Below are 17884 nucleotides of genomic sequence, written 5' to 3' on the forward strand. Positions count from 1 at the left end.
TGTAGATTGATATCGACTCCATACCATACAGTAGACCTTGATAGGGAATGGATATGTAGATGACCCTTGTTAGTCGTCTGAACAACAGGATCTTACATTTGGTTGGCACATTCAACGGGTATTTTCTAATTTTATATCCATAAGGGCACTACGACCGACTCTACACCTTCCAATCTAGCCACCTCACTCAATTGTAATCCATCGTCCCCTGATCTCTCAAATACCACTATTCTACCTGTATCTCTAGCCGCCACCAGCACATATCTTCCAGAGGGATCTTGCTCGACAGCCCTGAGATGTTTGCCTACTCCACCTAGCCAACCTTCATTGGTTCTAATCACATCTCCACCATCAGTTTGAGAGACAGAGAACAAAGCCAAGGTATCTTCGTCGTTGGGTGAGTCCCTATTGGATGCGATGAGAAGCATTCGACCATCCGGTTTGGTAGGTGGCAAGAGGACGATCTCAGCACCTCCCGTCTCTCTTCTCCTTCCATCGTCATTGGGTGGGAGCATTGTGTATCGCTTGACTAATCTGGAAGGTCCAGAAGCTGGCAGGGTATGGACAGTCAAAGCACCAGCAACTTCATTTAAGACGTACAAGTGCGATCCTGATGGTTGATGTATCAGCATTTCACACTGCTTCATCTATTGTTTGTAAACTACCTGTACTCACCGCTGGGATGCACCACCAGATGTCTCGGTCCATCGCCATCTTGAAACCCATCTTCAATCTCATCCAACAAGTTCAACTCCTTAGTTTCGGAATCCCATTTGAACCTATACACCTTATTTGAACCAAGATCCGGAATCAAAATCTCCCCGTTGTGCACTACGACCTGATGCATATGCGCGGCTTCCTGTCTCCAGTGTTTCTTCGGCGAGTAGTTACCCTTGTATATCCTATCTTGTGTAGGTGAGGAGGCCGCGAATAGCCCATTGTCTTTGAGAGGCAGCACAGTAACGCTTCCACTTCGATACTACCTCGGCTGAGTGATCAGCTCAAGTCGACCAAAAGGAGATAGAGAGAAGAGACAACTCACATGGGCTACAACGATTTCAGACCCATCTGGCAAGATTGCAAAATGCGTGGGACCTTCACCGCCCGTATTGGCTTCTGCTACCTTTTCTAGGTTCCCTTCTGAGCTCTTCAATCGATAGATAATCAATTTATTATCTACCCATCCATTGGAGAAGATGAGCTCGGGATGTTTTCTATCATTGTTTACAGTTAGCCATACCTGCTGAGCACTCAGCTGAAGGAGACTCACGGATGTCTGATCAGCCAACTTGGTTGAGCGGGTAAATCGTTCGTGCTGATTCCTCTCGTGAGCGTACGAGCTTTCGGATCAAAGATCACCGAATGGATTGAAGTCGCGTGTGTACCTAACAAGATCAATTTCGCTGAGTCGCTCATCGCTGTAGGTAGGTCTATCACTGGCAGATGTACGATGGTGTTATCGTGATGTATCAGATATGAAAGTGAACAGAGGTACAGGTTGCTTTAGGTAGTTCTCAGCTACAGAAGATTTCATCATCAGTAGACCGCCCGGGTATCCATCTCATCTCATACCGATTATCAGTTCGGGTGGATATCCCACCGAAGATATTTCGATGAATATTCGTCATGGCATATAAATATCTCCAGACTCTTGTTCAATATCTGGATTATCTCCTTCCCCCTATACGTATACATTTCGCTCCCTTCATGCAGACCATGCGTCCAGATAGCTGAATACATGTATGTTATCCAAGAATAACAGCATCCTCTCAGCTTGACGATGCCGGTATCCGGCTGACCGGCCCGACCGGACCTTCTTCGCCCCGCCGGTTCCTGCGAAAGTGACATCTGTACGTGCAAACTGGGAAACTGAAAAGATATCATTCAGAGGTTCTGTATTTTTCAGTTCGAACTTCTTCTCCTCCTTTTGCTAGTACTACTACTGATTTCACTATCATTATCGTCTAATCAACTCTTCCTAGTTTTCTCATCATCAACGATCCTTTCGAGTATAGCTAAACATCATGTCTGTCGAAACCTTCCCTCCCATCTCCGTTGGTCTCATGGGTACCGTGAGTTGTCATCCCCAAAGACGTACCGATAATTGGCCTTGGCTGATAGCAGGCCGCTGTAGGGTGAATACACCACCGGTATCACACCTTCCGGTCAATCCAAGTCGGACAAGAAGGTATGTTTACTCGCATTCAAAGCTTAAGACTATACGCTAATCTTGTTGGTCATCAGATCGGTGTTGTCGGAGTCACCATGTTCGATCTCAGACGACGAGGAAAGGTCTCTGAGTGAGTTGATATAAATGAAAACGCTGAACGGGCACGAAACGCTGACGGTCTGTTCACAGCATCGTCATGGCTGGTACCAACGGTGGAAAGGTGAGTTCCACTCGCGTGAAGCATGGCCTGGACATGCACTGATAACTTCTCCATTCTACAGTTCCCTGAGATCAAACAACACTTCCAAAAGAACATAGGGGATGTCTACAAAGGACTTGACCTAAGCTTCAAAGGATTCCCAGAAGGCAACCTTAGAAATGCTGAAGCTTGTAAGTGTTTCTGGATTTCCCCTGATGACCACGAGATTTTGTTTTGTATGAGCTGAGTTTCATGGTTTGTGTAGACAAGGAAGCCCTTCGAGCTCTTCCAAAAGGATCAGCAGTCATCATTTTCACTCCTGACAGCACTCACTTCCCCATTGCTTCTGAAGCTTTGAACCTCGGACACCACGTTTTGGTCACCAAGCCCGCTACTCAGAAATTGGAAGACCACCAGAAATTGATCGAGTTGGCCGAAGAGAAGGGTTTGGTATGTTTCGTTGAGCAGTGAGTCGCAATACCCTCATCCCACGCTAAAACTATGCTAATGAAGTGACATTTAGCCACAAGCGATTCGAGTGAGCATCATCCTGCAATGGAGAATAATATGCGAGATACTGATCGTGTGGGATAGTCCTGCATACAACGATGCTCGAGCTCGAGCTCAAAAGCTCGGTGACTTCAACTTCTACTCTTCTTGTGAGCTTCTTTTCAAACCTATGTGTATCACTTCAGTAGTGGAATGAGCTGACATAGATCTCAGACATGTCGCAACCCAAGATGCAGTTGGAGACCTTCAAGTCATGGGCTGGTATCGACTCTGATATCTCATACTACCTCAACTCCCACCACATCGATGTGAGTGCCTATCTCCTGTTCTAAAGCATGTTTCTCTAAAGTTTTATGCTGACCTGTTGACATAGATCCACTGCTGGATGGTCGAAGGCCGATACAAGCCTGTCAAAGTCACCGCTTCGGCCACCACTGGCATTGCCACTTCAATGGGATGTGACCCCAAAACCGAAGATACCATCACTCTTCTCGTAGACTGGGAAAACGTAGAGACCCCAAGCCAACGAGGTACTGCCGTTTACACTGCGTCGTGAGTCGCCCTGTGCTTGCCTGAAAAGCCTTACTAGAGGGAACGTCACTGACTCTACGTGATTGTAGATGGGCCGCTCCATTGAAAGCCGGTGTGCACTCTGAGCAACGATTCCACTACATGGCTGCCAAGGTGAGCTTGACCGACGGAAGCAATCATGTCCTTCAGCTGATGTACGGGTGTATGTAGGGTGAAGTTCGTGTTGACCAAGCACACAGAGGATACAGCATTGTAGAAGATGATATTGGTAAACTCGACGTGAGTACCGCCTCTTGTTCTGCGGATGTGCATATCTCAGCCTTCACATTGTCTTACTGACTTCGTTGAAACAGTACAACCCCTTCTACGTCAAATACAGTCCCGATGAGAACGGTTACTTTGACGGTCAAAAGGGATACGGATACGTATCTTTGGAGAAATTCATTGGTGAGCATGATCGGTCCAAACAAACAGTTTTGATCGTCATATTGACATATATCTTTGATAGATGCCGCTCAACGGGTGACTGCCGGTAAAGCCAAGGCTTCCGACTTCGATGGAAAAGGTCTTCCAACGATTAAAGCTACGTAAGTTTGAGTGTTTTGGAGATCGACATTCTTATGGCATCTTAGGTCATATGCTAACAACTACCTTTTTTCGGATATTCTAGCATTCTCACTACTGCTATCATTCACGCTGGGCGAGTCTCCCTTGACGAGAAGCGAAGTGTCGCATTGGTTGAGGAAGGTGGTAAACTCAAATTGGTATAGACAAAACTTCGATCACTTATTTTACTGATCGCGTTAATAGAAAATGAAAAAGGGGTTTGGTTATCTTGTAACAGTTCTTGACTATGCATTGGTATACATTATGATTTCACGTATCTGCGGAATGCAAATCTTTTGGGTATGTCAATTACCGACTTGTCCTAAGGTTCTGTTTCTGACCTGTTAGCACCAGTAGAAGACCCCCAACACTTTTAAAAGTCACCTGAGGATTGTGGAGATGTTTGGATGTCTTACGGAATAATCATCTAAAACACGGTGACTATCTCCGAACTTTAAAAATTTACTTTGAACCGAACCGACGCGGTGCCAGCCCGAAACTTCGCTAGATACTCATCTAGTACTCGTAGATTGGGAGGCAAAAACACAAAATTTGATAGATAGTATCCTCTAGGCCCAAGATATATATACATAGGCTCTTCACTACTCTCGTACCATTCACCTTTCACTTTCGTACCGTATTTTCCACCGGTTTCATATTCCAGTGGCAACTCACAGATCGTTCGAAATACAGAAAAATTCGTCTGGTTGTCGATCTTCCTCGTACCTTTTTTCTGTCGTACTCTTTCTTACCCTTATAAACTCATATAATGCTTCAGCGTAATCCAGGTATGTATCACGCCATTCCACGCCAGCTCAACCGGATTGACGCATCACTTGCTCATTGATCGCTCTGTCGACGTTGGTAGATCCCGACTGGTGGCGTCAAGCTATCATCTATCAAATCTACCCCAGATCATTCTGCGACTCCAATGGAGATGGAATTGGTGATCTGAAAGGGATAACTTCCAAAGTCCCCTATCTGGCTTCGTTGGGTATAGATGCAGTCTGGTTGAGTCCTTTCTACCCCTCGGGATTGAAAGATGGTGGATGTAAGTATTTCTATCATGTCATCCGGTACATAATGCTGTGCTGACTGATTGACTGACTGGAAATGCTCAGACGATGTATCAGACTATCGCGATGTAGACCCAAGAATAGGTACATTGGAAGATTTTGATGAACTGGTATCAGCTCTGGCGGAAGTGGATATCAAGATCATGGTAGACATTGTACCCAATCATTCGAGTGATGAACATGTCTGGTTCCAGGATGCTCTGAAAGCTGGAAAAGAATCAAAAGAGAGAGAAAGGTATATCTTTAGAGATGGTGAGTCAACCTAACCCCCTTCGCCATCCGTACTACAACAAGATCATCTGACGTATTGTGATCCTGCAGGCTTGGGACCGAACAAAGATATTCCACCTACAGATTGGCAGTGCGCTTTCGGTGGTCCATCATGGTCACCTTCAGGATGTAATGACGGCCAATGGTACTATCACATGTTTGATTCTTCCCAGCCAGATTGGAATTGGGATAACCCCGAGGTTCACGAGGATTTCTTGACGACATTGAGATTCTGGGCAGATAGGGGTGTGTCTGGATTCAGGATAGATGTCGCTCATGCGTTGGTCAAAGACTTTAATGGGGATTTACCAAATTGGGAAGAGATGAATAGGATAAGAGAGAAAAAGTTGAGGAATGGAAATAAACATATTACTCATCCGTATATGGACAGAGACGAAGTACAGGAAGTGTATAAGGAGTGGAGAAAGGTATTTGAAGAGTATAATCCACCTCTTTTGTGAGTATACGATTTCTTATCCACTATAATCATACTTCCCGGAATGTCTTCTAGCAATACTGATCTTCTCCTTCTCGTCAATAGTGCCGTGGCAGAATGCTGGGTAGCACCTGATCGTAAACCGCTCTACGCTTCTTCTGAAGGTCTCGGACAGGCTTTCTCCTTCGATATCATGTTATGTAATTACAATGCCAAAGAATATCGAGATTGTATCGTCCAGTCGCTCAAGGATTCTGAAGAAGCTGGAAGTAGCACCACTTGGGTCTTATCCAACCACGATGTAAGTCTGTCCTCCACCAAATCAGTCTGACCGTATATCTTGACTCCATGTGCTGATTTCTGGTTCCTCCATAGGAACTTCGTCATGTCACACGATACGGTCTACCCGATGTCCCCAATGCGGGATATCCAGAGTTTGACGATGCTTTCAATGAGTACAAGCGATCCAGATTCACCAACCCTCCCGTTGACGTAGCAACTGGCTTGAGAAGGGCAAGAGCAGCTACTTTGATGGTTCTGGGATTGCCTGGATCAACATACGTCTACCAGTAAGTTCACCTGAATACAAGTATCGGACAGGTCACTGATTCAGTTTTCTTTGACAGAGGCGAGGAATTGGGTTTACCTGAAGTGATCGAAATACCCGATGATCAGAGACAAGATCCTCATTTCCATCGAACCAAAGGTGGATGTCTTGGTCGAGATGGATGTCGAGTCCCTCTACCTTGGAATTCATCCGCTAAGAATCTAGGTTTCGGATCGGGCAAATTACCTCATCTACCTCAACCAGCGTGGATGAAAGAGTATTCAGCGGATTTGCAAGAACACGAAAGTGATAGTACATTGAATTTCTATAGAAAAGCATTAGATATTAGAAAGGAATTACAATGCGCCGAAGAGCTCGAATGGGTCGATAATGAGGGATACGATGAAAACGTGCTGCATTTCTCAAGACCTGGTGGATGGGAGATTATCATGAATGCTGGCAAGAAAGCGGTTTCCTTGCCTAAAGGGCGACAAATTATCGTCAGTTCAGGTGAGATCAAGCAGGGCATGTTGGATGGTGAAACTACTGCTTGGTTGTTGGTAGAGTAGATATTTTAGATTTTTAGGACCTTGGTCTCATGCTGGATGTTCTCGAGCTGTAGTATATCTGTTTGTATATCTGTACGTTATATTGTTGTTTGTAAATGTATGTCGTTCTTGCCTTTTCCCAAGACCTGACATTCGGCCATGCCACCAGCCTGTCGCAGGTGACTTTCACTCCTCTCGTCATCAGGAAGCCTGGGAATCACAAAATCGTACGGTCACTCGACGTACAACATCTGACAAAGGATCGCGGGCCAGTAGCTCAACTCCGGCTCACCTCATTGAATGGCCAGAAAGGACGATTTGAGGGCGTCCATCAACTAAGAATGTATACATCTCACAATTGTATCTCATATCTTCTCACCTGTGTCATTTGATTCTGAATAACGACATGGCTGATGCTGATCTGAATGTCGTCCAGGATGATCCATGGTCTTATCAGGATCTCTTCTTCACAAGCGAGAATGAAGATCACGAAATATTCGGAGCTGTCAGCAGAAACATTTGGTCAATCAGACTTGGCCCCTCATCATCCTTTGAGCAAGACGAAGAGAATGTCGAATTCATGCCCAACGAGGCACGGAGCTATAGAATCCAACAGCAAGTTCGTCATCCTAGCTCATACCCTTAAATCCACCGTTCAGGCCATTTTCGGTGATGATCCAGTCGGGAATGTAACTCACGATTTGAGATATTCAGATGAGTTGATGAGTGTCGTAGCTGAATTAGAAGAAGGGAAGTGGCAAGCTGATATCACTCTTGATATACCCGCCACTATCAGTGGACAGCCCTTCACCTTGAGAATTCACGCAGTCAGTAAACCAAATCATAGTCCCTCATACTCCATCTGAAGCTAATAAGATCATATGATGTGTTGCATTAGTCGGAGACGTTACATAAAACGGAATTGCACTGGGCTCGAAGTCCCACCACAGGGCGAACCCAAATGGCATTAACACTGGACGAGAGGAATCCATACTCGCTCGAAAATCGGATGATGGACCATCGTGAAGCATACATCGAGTCATACCTAGAAAGCAAACGATCCGAACATCCTTGGTTCCCCATTCTCATCAACACCCTGCAAAATGGGGTAGATTCGGCTTTCTACAAAACCATAGATGAAGATCCTATCTTTGGAAAGGCAGAATTAAGCTTTGATAATGGCTCGCTCCACGCTGAAGTCGCGTCGGATCGACCTGGGATTGAGGGGACAAGAACATGGACGGGTCACATAAAATACACCCTCCTTGGACCAACGACCTTTCCGGCTCGGGGGAGAGTGACTTACGAGGGGATGATAGAGGAATATGACGATTGATGATTGGTTTTTCTCGTAATTGTGTCCGCGTGCATTCCCCCTAAGACATGTTGACTTGCAGGATAAAACAGCTAATGACAGTACCCTAAACCTCGCAACTCACATTTTCACTTTCCTCTTGGCTTTTTTCCCAATAGAGAAGTCCTTAGCGAGCTTCATTTCCATGCTTTACTCTTCCTCTTTCGCCACTCGCCTCAAGATCCTCTCCTCAGGTGTCCTCCAAACTGCACTCTCAACTTGAAAAATAAGCTCACACCCTTCTTTTATACAAACGATCATATCAGAATTTGAATTTTGCTTGAGACGATGTGCGAAACGGGATTTCTCCGAGGAGTCCATGATACAGTATCACTCTGATGTAAAGACGAAGAGACGGTATAAGTCTACTAACTGAATGGATCAGTGCCTTGACAAGGTACTCTGACGACGGCAGGTAGCTCAGTAGGAACCTCTGTAGCTTGACAATAATGACATTTAGCACTTAGGTTCTTGCCAATCAACATACCCGTTGGTTTATTGAATGTATGAATGGATTTATCGCATAGCGCTCCGGGTCGATATCGCGGTCGAGGTTGATTACTGTCTTCTTCGATCATGCCGCTATGGGAGGGTTCGGTACTGGTACTTCCAGGGGCCGAAGTAAGCGGTTGAATTTGTGCAATTTTATTTATCTCTGATAGTCGACTGTCAAATTTATGCTCTTCGTTGGAAGTACTTGTAAGCAACGATAAAGGAGGTTAGAAAAGGAAGGGAGATAACGAATTGCATTCAGATGAACGCATAAACACAGCATCAGCGATGCAATATGGAAGTATAATATCTTGAAATGGAAAGATGATCAAAGTGATCTCCCGTTGTGCTCTGCCTTCTGCATTTCTCCTTCTCTTTCCGACCGGATGTGTTCTGCCTAAAAGGGAGGAGACAGTACGCTGAAAACCTTTGATAAGCGTATGACGTCCATAGTAATCAGTACACGATGTCGCTATGTCACTACGCCCATTAGCTTAGTACCGACATGAGATTAGTAAGCTCACCAACCCCCTTCATCCAGCAGTGGCCACCCCCCGCTTCTCACCTGCTTCAAAGTACGTATACCGAAGATGTCAGGTGAGAATGGGCAGGTGCGCTACTGCTGGTGTCGGAGGTGAATGGGTCAGTAAGGACAAGAAGATTAGTAAGGGGTCAGTACAGAGGATGAGAGATATCTAGAATGCATGGTATGGAACGTCAAACAAAATCGGAAATACGACGAGGAAAACGGGAGAATACAATTAAGCAAATATGATGAGTTCACCTTCTTCCACCTTTTTTCTGTACCAACGTGAATCCATCATCATCTACCACGGGTTCCTGTCTTTCTCTCGATTGTTGCGATTGGTTATCTACCAACTGAGGAGCGTCCTGTCCATCCATCTCAACATCCTCATCCTCGTAATCATCTGAATCTTCGCCTTCCGACTGACTTTCCGCCCCTCCAGCACCTCGAGCAGCATTCACACCCATTTTCTTCACCTCGCCGGCTTTCCTTTCCAACGCCTCTACCAAAACCAGAGGATTTGGACCGAGTATATCTTTCCATAATCTAATGAGATCCGAAGATACGGAATCGATCGATCCATCTTCTAGATTCGCATCGAACTCATCTGACATGATTTGATGTAACAAGTCGCCGACCTCGTCGACATCCAATGGAGGATCATTAGCTGATTTGGGATCGACCACAGGAAGATCACCTGCGTTGGCGATAGGCAAGAAAGGAGCACGAGTTTCGAATTCGTCAATGAGGGTAGAAGCTAACCATGTTTTTTTGGCTGCTGATTCGGTACCACCCCATTGTTCTGCTACTGCGATGGTAAGTGCTGGCCAGAGGTCAAGTAAGGCTAGGGTACCTCGAGCGAAAAGGATGATGGCTTCTGGTTGTTGAGGTTGAGCTGACATAGTGAAGGAAAAGGATTTATAGATGTGATGTAGCGATGTGTGAGATGAGGTGATTGAAAAAGTTGATGGCTTGACGACTATCGTACGATGTCTGTCTGTGATGCTAGACTAGTCTGTGTGTATAGATCTATGAATTGTAGAGATGGTTGAAAAGTCGTTACAGGAAAATGTGTAGGAGCTCAAGCCTCAAGGCAAGGTCGTGTCGTCTTTGCGGTTGTGAGTATGAGTGTAAAGCCGAGGATGGCCGACGTGATGAGCAGGAGCTTCTGTGGTCTGGGATGTTTGATGATGACAAGCAGGTGAATGATATGGTTAATCAATCAATTTACCTCGAGGAAACAACGAGGTCATGGATCATACTCGTAGAGTGAACTTTTTCCAAAAATCCCAGAGTGGCAAGTGCTGCTTCAGGTGGAGGCTGGGAATTAGCGTGTGATACACGTGGGTGGCATAGTGATGATGGCGGAATACTCCGCAGTCACTATCTCTCGTCACTGTCACTTTCCTCCACGTCGTGATGCGAAGTCATGTTGAGAGGAGATTACGGTTCAAGAGCTAGTCGACCAAAACACATTCTGCAATCACATCCAGACAAAAGAGCGACTCATAAGCCAAGTCTAGGAGGATCAAGATGCGCCCCTCTTCCCTTCTTCTCGCCCCTATACTCTCTTTGGTCAGTCTAGCGGCAGCTCGGTCAGCTACAGGAGACAAAGTCTTGGTAGTCCTGGAACCTACTTTGAAGAAAGATGATTATTCGAATTTTTGGAAGTCACTGCAGGGTGAGTCCAGCGTCTTATGCACCTCGGGATATCTACGGCACGAAAGTAACAAAGCTGGGAGCTGAGTTGCCTCTGTGGTCGTTGGTGCAGATCGAGGATTTGAACTCACTTTCAAGGAGCCCAAAGACAGAGATGCAGAGTTGGTCAAATATGGGGAACTGAAGTATGATCATTTGGTGATGTTCGCACCAGGAGCAAAGAGTGAGTACTATATCTATCCAGTCTTCCATATGCTTGGTCGGGACATCGCGGCGGGAGAAAATCTCAAAGTCCTCTTAATCTTTTCAGAGAAGGGTAGTATCGCTAACACATTTTCCCCTTTCTATCCTTAGCATATTCTCCAACGCTATCACCCAAATCCATTCTTCACGCCCAATTCGCAGGTCTCAACACCTTATATGTCCTCTCACCTGACCTAACTGAGAACAACAAAGAGTTCTTGAGAGAATACGATCTGGAATTTATAGATTCTTCTCAAACTTTGATTGATCCATTCAACCATCCAGTCGACTCATCATCTTCCACCGTATCTTTATCCCCCACCTCATCTTTGGTCCAAGATAATGGAGAGATAGTATCGCCAAGTACATCATCAGGAGGTCCAATAATCTACCCTTCTGGAACAGTACATACAACAGGTGATAATCCGTATTTGATCGATGTCCTCCATGCTTCCAAATACGCTTATATCGGTCAAGATAAATTACTCTCATCCGATGAAGCTGAAGTTGACAAGTCGCTTAACGCGAAGGGAACAAAAGAACCGATATTGAATGGTAGAAAAGCGACCTTGGTGAGCGCCTTGCAGACTAGGGATAATGTGAGGGTCGGATTTGTGGGTTCGACGGAAATGATCAAAGATATCTGGTGGGATAAGGAGGTAAAAACCAAGGACGGGAAAAGGTTAGTTCAATTTTGTTCTGAGAACTACGTGTGACTAAAAATCATTCGATGAGTTGATAAGCTATCTCACTAATGTCGTATCTTTGTTTATCATTGATCTAGCATCAAGACTGGAAATGCAGCATTCATTTCTGACTTCTCAAAGTGGATTTTCCAAGAGACCGGTGTGGTCAAGATTGTAGAGTCTACTCATTATAGAAAAGGAGAAACTGAGCCTAGGGAATTATACACCAAGAAGGACGATATTGTAAGTCAACATTCAATTTCGAACACATCTATTGGCATCGTCTGAACAACTGTTCAGTTTTCCTTCCGTTGTACATGTGCTGATTGCTTGCGAATTACCTCAACAGACCTATTCCCTCACCCTTGCCAAGCACTACACCACTTCTAACGGTACTTCCGCATGGGGTCCTTTCGAAGTTGATGATATTCAATTTGACTTTACGATGTTAGACCCCCATATTCGAACTGCTCTCAAACAGGATAAATCAGCTGTGGTAGCACAAGGGACGAACTACAAGGCGAGATTTGTCGCACCGGATAGACATGGTGTATTCAAGTTCGTAGTGGAATACTGGAGACCTGGGTAAGTGTATAGACCCAACCCGTTGTAAATGAGAGATTCCTGACGAATACTGTTTGTGTCGATAGATGGAGTTATCTTCGATCTTCCCAAACGGCCTCAGTGGTACCTTTACGACATGACGAATACCCCCGATTCATCGTTGGAGCTTGGCCGTATTACATCGCAGCGTGCAGTACCAGTCTGACGTTCTTGGCTTTCTGTGCGTTGTGGGTTAGCTTGGGAGAAGGCGATAAAGATAGGAAGGGAAAGAAGAAGGCTGAGTAAGTGGAGTAGTGGCAGTAAGTAGTATAGACTAGAAAATCAACAAGATGCATTTCTCATGCACAGGATGACCTCGTATTTGAGATGTAGTGTTACTGCATGTTCATTCGCGCCAAGGACGATGGCATCTTTTGAAATTAGTAGTCTGAAGTGAAAATATCACAGGTACCGTATGACAATACATGTATTATCCATCACGCAGCTTTGTCGACCCCTATAGTGACTTGGTACTATGCCTCAACCTTGTTTCATCTATTGAACCTGTCCCTTAAAATCCTCATGTTTGTGTCCGTCCTTGTGTATACCAATGCACGTTTACGTAGCTGCAGTGCTTTCATCCTCTTATTCTATCAGCGTTTCGTTTATTGTTCGAGTAGTCCGCACATGAGTCTCGCGATACAATCGAATAACATGATGTACTGAACTGAGAAAGTACTGGACTACAGCGATCTTGTATACGAATCGTGTTGGATTATGATGGTGATGGTCGTCGTCCATCAAACTTTATTATTCCTTTGCCTTTTTGCGTGTTTTGATGGCACAGACCACCGTTTCACTGTGTGAAACACGAGCTTGACTTGGCATTCACCCTACTGACAAAAAGCAGACACAGAGCAATAAAATCACATAAGGATTGTCCATCATTCAACTTCACTCTCCCCATCTTCCCCTATCCAGTTCATCTCTCACTGCCTCGTTCTTTCATCTATACGAAAACAGATCAACTCATTGATTGACGTCCATCAGACCTGCCACGCTCTTTTACATATTCACATTCACTGCCTCTTGCGCGTTGCTTCTCTGTTACCCATCAACTCACTCCATCTCGTCACTGTCTCCATTCCGAGCCTTTATCACGAAGTGGAACGATTCATCACGATGTTATCTACAGTCTCAACATCCAAATACATCTTGCTATCTTTACCTCTTATCAATACCGCTCTAGGCGCTACCTATACGTTATCTGTAAGTCTAGTCCACGCTTGACGGTACGGAGAAGAGTTGGGCTGATGATATGTCGGTCGCAACGAAGAAATCCTGGCAAGGTAATGATTTCTTCGATGGTTTCACCTGGTGGGAATGGGATGATCCCACTAAGGGAAGAGTCAAGTAAGTGTAGTCTGATTGGGCGAAGATGCATGCTGATGGTATTCATCATTCGGGATGATATAGTTATGTGAATCAAGAGACAGCCATTTCGAGGAACCTGTCTTATGGTACGTCCGTCCCCATTCTCTCTCTGCTTGGCTTCAATCAAGATATTGACCGATGTTGCGATTTATCTGACGTTATCGTAGTGAACGGCGGGAACTTCATCATGAGAGCAGACTCGACCAACGTCGTTGATCCCTCTGCTAGAGGGAGGGATTCAGTGAGGATTCACAGTAAAGACACTTACACCGATGTGAGTGATACTCAAATTTGACTTTATTATGTATCTGATTGACGGATCCTGTCGCTCGACCTTGTCATAGGGTATCTTGATCATGGATGTCAAACATATGCCTACGGGATGCGGTACTTGGCCAGGTAAGTTTTGGGTTTTATTCTAGCTGAGCGATCGAGGCGTTCCTTACGACGAAACACCGCTTCTTTGATCGACATTCTCACACACATCATTCCTTATGGTGTTGCTCGTCATTCTGCACCTCCTTTCATTCTGGTACTACAGCTCACCTCCCTCCCTGCGTTGGAACGTCTACTGACTTCGATACCCCGCAGCATTCTGGACATGTACCAGAGCTGGAACATGGCCAGCCGGCGGAGAAGTCGATATCATCGAAGGGATTTACGGTATAAACCAGCAATATTCCAACAATTTGTTTACTCTCCATTCGGACGCCGGATGTAAGATGCCAGCTACCAATAGAGGATCAGGTACGCCTCTGTTGAGCGATTGTACCGGCGGTGTAGGATGTGGTGTAAGAGATAAGAGCTCGAAGAGTTTCGGTGAAGAATTCAATAAGAATGAAGGTGGAACGTGAGTATTTTACTTTGGCTCTCACTCACCTCAACCCCTTATATATGCAGAGATCCCACTAATGCCTCTTGCGATTTGTCCAGTTTCGTCATGAGAAGATCAAAGACTCGAGGATTCTCATTCTGGTTCTGGCCTCATAATTCACCTCAAGCACCTGCCGACATCACCTCCGGTTCTCAGACTATCATGGAATCACTCTGGTCAACACCCATAGCCAACTTCCCAGCGGATCAGTGTGATATTGATAGACATTTCGATGATCATGAGATTATAGTGAGTACATTATCATCCTTTGTCTCTTATATCCCATCCTACTAAGGGAGCTAACCTACCTTTCGCTCTAGATCAATCTGACCTTCGCGGGAGTCTGGGCAGGTGGAGATTCCCAATGGGCCGCATCAGGCTGTGCCGGTACAGCGGGATGGACTCCCGACGATTATGTCAATAAGAACCCTCAAGCTTTCACTGATGCTTATTGGGAGATTAGGAGCTTGAGATGGTATACCCCAGTTTGTGCTGCTGGTGCGAAGAAACGAAGGTTGACAGAGGATCAATGGTAGATCTTGAGCGCTTGATGCAAACGTTGATGACGAGATGGTGGTGCAGTATAAAGGACTTTTTGGGTATTTTGTACATATTTATTTGCAGATTGATGTAGCAATTTGTGCTATGCTTTTTATGCATTATGAGTGACATGTATGGATGAAGGATGAAGTCGTTGATTAGCGGGACCAGTTGAGAATTGTATTGGGCTACAAAATTGATTGCAAATTCGAATGCCAAGTGTTGTTTACATCGCCTCACTGCGTAGACGTCATCAACCAACAACAACCAGACAACCACTACCACAATACTCAGTGCACCTCACTCAGACCGAGTTACATCACATATATAGCATCTTCTCAAGTATCACACCTTCGAGTACTTTTGCCGCCTGCACCAAGACACTGAAACAGCATGTCATCTCCACCCAAGACCACCTCCCCTCCACCCGTAGTAAGCTCAACTGCATCCCAACTAGACCAAGATGAACCACCTCCAGGTCCACCACCTCCAGCAAACGTTGCTACTCAACCCGTACATGCCGATCCAAAAGTCGTTGAATTGCATCAGATGTTCCCGACAGTTGAAATCTCAGTGATTGAGCTTATCCTCGAGACTTCGCAAGGATCTACCGATAGAGCTATCGAACAGTTATTGGGAATGACAGATCCGGAATTTAAGAGTGATGAATTGGGTGGGACAAGGGAGGATGTGAGTTTATTCTGCGGCGAGGTCAATCTGTTGAGCTGACCGAATTCCATTTCGGTTGGATAGGCTCAAGTAGACCTAGATGCACAATTCGCTAGATCATTACAAATGGCAGATGAAGAATCATATAGACAACAACAAGCGGAATTTCGTTCTCGTGTCAACTCTGGTAATAACCCTCCTCCACCTGGTGGATTACCTTATCAACCTAGAATTAGACGAGGTCAAAGGCAACAACCTCAAACCCAACCGTATAGCGAACAGGATTTGTTTTACCAGAACCGCGATCAAGTGTTAGATGATAGATATGGACAACAGAGAGATGGAAATGAAGGTCAGAACCCTCCAGGGATGTTGGCTTTCGAAGAAAAGGTAGAGAAGTTTGCAGAGGGTGAGTCAAAGTCCAACGTATAAGATCGGTCTGTCAGATCACGTTATTCTGTTTCCAATGAGTAGATCAGCCTGATCTACTCAAGCTAAATCTGCTTATTATACTCTCAATTACGAAAGGATTTCAAGCAGGGCATATCTGTATTCCATGTACAGTAGCTGACCCTCTAACTGTTGTTTAGCCGGTAAACAGACCCTCAACTCCCTATTCTCACGAGCCAAAGCGAAATACTCTGAGTTCCAAGCTCAACAAGCTCAAAATAGAACCAACCAAGGATCAAGTGGGAGTGGCTACGTCCCTGAAAACCTCTCGCCGAGCGGTGATAGGTATACTAGACCTCCTGGAATTGGAGGTAATAGAGGCGGAGAACAGAATAGGAATTTAGCAGGAGGTGGTGGTGGCGGATTGTGGGATAGTAGATCGTGAGTCGGAATATCCCTACGGTCTTTCTTGTTCTGTCGCTAAAATATATTTTGTGGACGTTGGTCCCTTGTAGACCGAGTCTGAGATCGGAATCAATCTCATCTCAAAGCACTTTCGATGCTCCTCCTCAATCACAGGCCCAAGCTCCTTTAAGACAAAGCTCAAATAGATGGCAACCTCCTGATGCCTACGGTGAGTATTTTACTATCATCAGCTACCGCAAAGAAGAGGAAGGAACACCGCGGCTTATCAGACCGTCTCAATTAGATGATCCCCTACCACCTGCTAGGACAATGAGCGGAAACAGGATCGAAATTACCAGTGGGCGAAGTACGAATAGTGGAGTTGGTAGTCCCGAAAAACAAATTGGCAAGATTGATCCTGGTATGTATTCATTATCTGTCGCTGGTTTGGCCACAGAAGTAATGGCTATTTTGTAATTACTAATGGTGGTTGTAGTTAAACTCGGAATCTTACCTAAGAAACGAGTTGATCTATTGTCGACATCACCATCATCATCCACCGATGCCGGTACCAATGTATTAACAAGGAAGGACGACGACGATGAAGATGATCCAAATCCTTCATTACCTAACGCCCCCGAATCGTTAGTTTCCAAAATCCCACCTACTCCACCTGCAGGAGATGATAGGTATAGATTGGAGGATAGTGATGATGAATTGGAGTATACCAAGTGAGTGCTGTGGCCTACATGAGCAATCACAAGACGCAGGGGACGCTGATGAAGGAATATTTGTGACAGGAATCCATTTGACGAGAAGTAATGTTTGTGGCAAAGCCGTGCAAGGGTGTGATGTGAGATAGAGTAGTCACACATTTGTCAGGATTTATGGTTCATGAATAAATTATGAGTTCTTATGATGCAGCGTCTGAAATCTTGACATTTGAGCCCAACAAAGCTGTTCCAGTCAGAAAACCGTATAGAGATCGCTGAAGCACGAGCGAAAAAGACCATCTATGCCGTTCTTCAAAGCATGATTTACGTAAACACCCGTGTGCCACGTGAATGTGACACGGGGTAAGACTGCGGGGTAAGGTCCGGGCGAGTGTCGTTGAGAAAAAGGGGTTGACAACGAGAATGAGAATGCGATGAGGTATCCAGTAATATGGAATGATGT

The 17884-nt window shown here is 45.2% G+C and overlaps 8 protein-coding genes across 8 annotated transcripts; 6 read left to right on the forward strand and 2 right to left on the reverse strand.

The window, feature by feature from the left end:
* Positions 1-131: 131 nt before the first annotated feature.
* L199_000602 (uncharacterized protein) lies at positions 132-1416 on the reverse strand (the record flags this gene model as incomplete). Its single annotated transcript, XM_064886368.1, has 4 exons — positions 132-610; positions 676-979; positions 1043-1214; positions 1271-1416. 4 exons carry the CDS (start codon positions 1414-1416, stop codon positions 132-134), a joined length of 1101 nt encoding a protein of 366 aa, XP_064742440.1.
* A 608-nt stretch (positions 1417-2024) lies between these two features.
* L199_000603 (uncharacterized protein) lies at positions 2025-4180 on the forward strand (the record flags this gene model as incomplete). Its single annotated transcript, XM_064886369.1, has 15 exons — positions 2025-2072; positions 2135-2188; positions 2245-2300; positions 2360-2390; positions 2452-2560; positions 2635-2836; positions 2893-2907; positions 2964-3028; positions 3093-3187; positions 3253-3431; positions 3500-3563; positions 3621-3689; positions 3764-3857; positions 3919-3997; positions 4081-4180. The coding sequence occupies 15 exons, from the start codon at positions 2025-2027 to the stop codon at positions 4178-4180; spliced, it is 1260 nt and encodes a 419-aa protein (XP_064742441.1).
* Positions 4181-4785: 605 nt separating this feature from the next.
* L199_000604 (uncharacterized protein) lies at positions 4786-6914 on the forward strand (the record flags this gene model as incomplete). Its single annotated transcript, XM_064886370.1, has 7 exons — positions 4786-4804; positions 4885-5067; positions 5138-5344; positions 5414-5819; positions 5904-6099; positions 6174-6367; positions 6425-6914. 7 exons carry the CDS (start codon positions 4786-4788, stop codon positions 6912-6914), a joined length of 1695 nt encoding a protein of 564 aa, XP_064742442.1.
* A 385-nt stretch (positions 6915-7299) lies between these two features.
* On the forward strand, positions 7300-8229 carry L199_000605 (uncharacterized protein; the record flags this gene model as incomplete). The annotated part of the gene is made up of 3 exons (XM_064886371.1): positions 7300-7398; positions 7454-7720; positions 7792-8229. The coding sequence occupies 3 exons, from the start codon at positions 7300-7302 to the stop codon at positions 8227-8229; spliced, it is 804 nt and encodes a 267-aa protein (XP_064742443.1).
* A 1290-nt stretch (positions 8230-9519) lies between these two features.
* L199_000606 (uncharacterized protein) lies at positions 9520-10167 on the reverse strand (the record flags this gene model as incomplete). The annotated part of the gene is made up of 1 exon (XM_064886372.1): positions 9520-10167. The coding sequence occupies one exon, from the start codon at positions 10165-10167 to the stop codon at positions 9520-9522; it is 648 nt and encodes a 215-aa protein (XP_064742444.1).
* A 631-nt stretch (positions 10168-10798) lies between these two features.
* On the forward strand, positions 10799-12702 carry L199_000607 (uncharacterized protein; the record flags this gene model as incomplete). Its single annotated transcript, XM_064886373.1, has 6 exons — positions 10799-10946; positions 11037-11147; positions 11279-11849; positions 11952-12096; positions 12203-12438; positions 12504-12702. 6 exons carry the CDS (start codon positions 10799-10801, stop codon positions 12700-12702), a joined length of 1410 nt encoding a protein of 469 aa, XP_064742445.1.
* An 876-nt stretch (positions 12703-13578) lies between these two features.
* L199_000608 (uncharacterized protein) lies at positions 13579-15240 on the forward strand (the record flags this gene model as incomplete). The annotated part of the gene is made up of 8 exons (XM_064886374.1): positions 13579-13665; positions 13733-13809; positions 13873-13916; positions 13998-14104; positions 14175-14229; positions 14422-14680; positions 14764-14953; positions 15025-15240. The coding sequence occupies 8 exons, from the start codon at positions 13579-13581 to the stop codon at positions 15238-15240; spliced, it is 1035 nt and encodes a 344-aa protein (XP_064742446.1).
* Positions 15241-15637: 397 nt separating this feature from the next.
* On the forward strand, positions 15638-17530 carry L199_000609 (uncharacterized protein; the record flags this gene model as incomplete). Its single annotated transcript, XM_064886375.1, has 7 exons — positions 15638-15934; positions 15998-16322; positions 16504-16744; positions 16819-16937; positions 17013-17129; positions 17205-17439; positions 17509-17530. 7 exons carry the CDS (start codon positions 15638-15640, stop codon positions 17528-17530), a joined length of 1356 nt encoding a protein of 451 aa, XP_064742447.1.
* Between the last annotated feature and the right edge of the window lie 354 nt (positions 17531-17884).

This window comes from Kwoniella botswanensis, chromosome 1 (genome assembly GCF_036426115.1).
Source record: "Kwoniella botswanensis chromosome 1, complete sequence".
NCBI classification, from domain to species: Eukaryota; Fungi; Basidiomycota; class Tremellomycetes; order Tremellales; family Cryptococcaceae; genus Kwoniella; species Kwoniella botswanensis.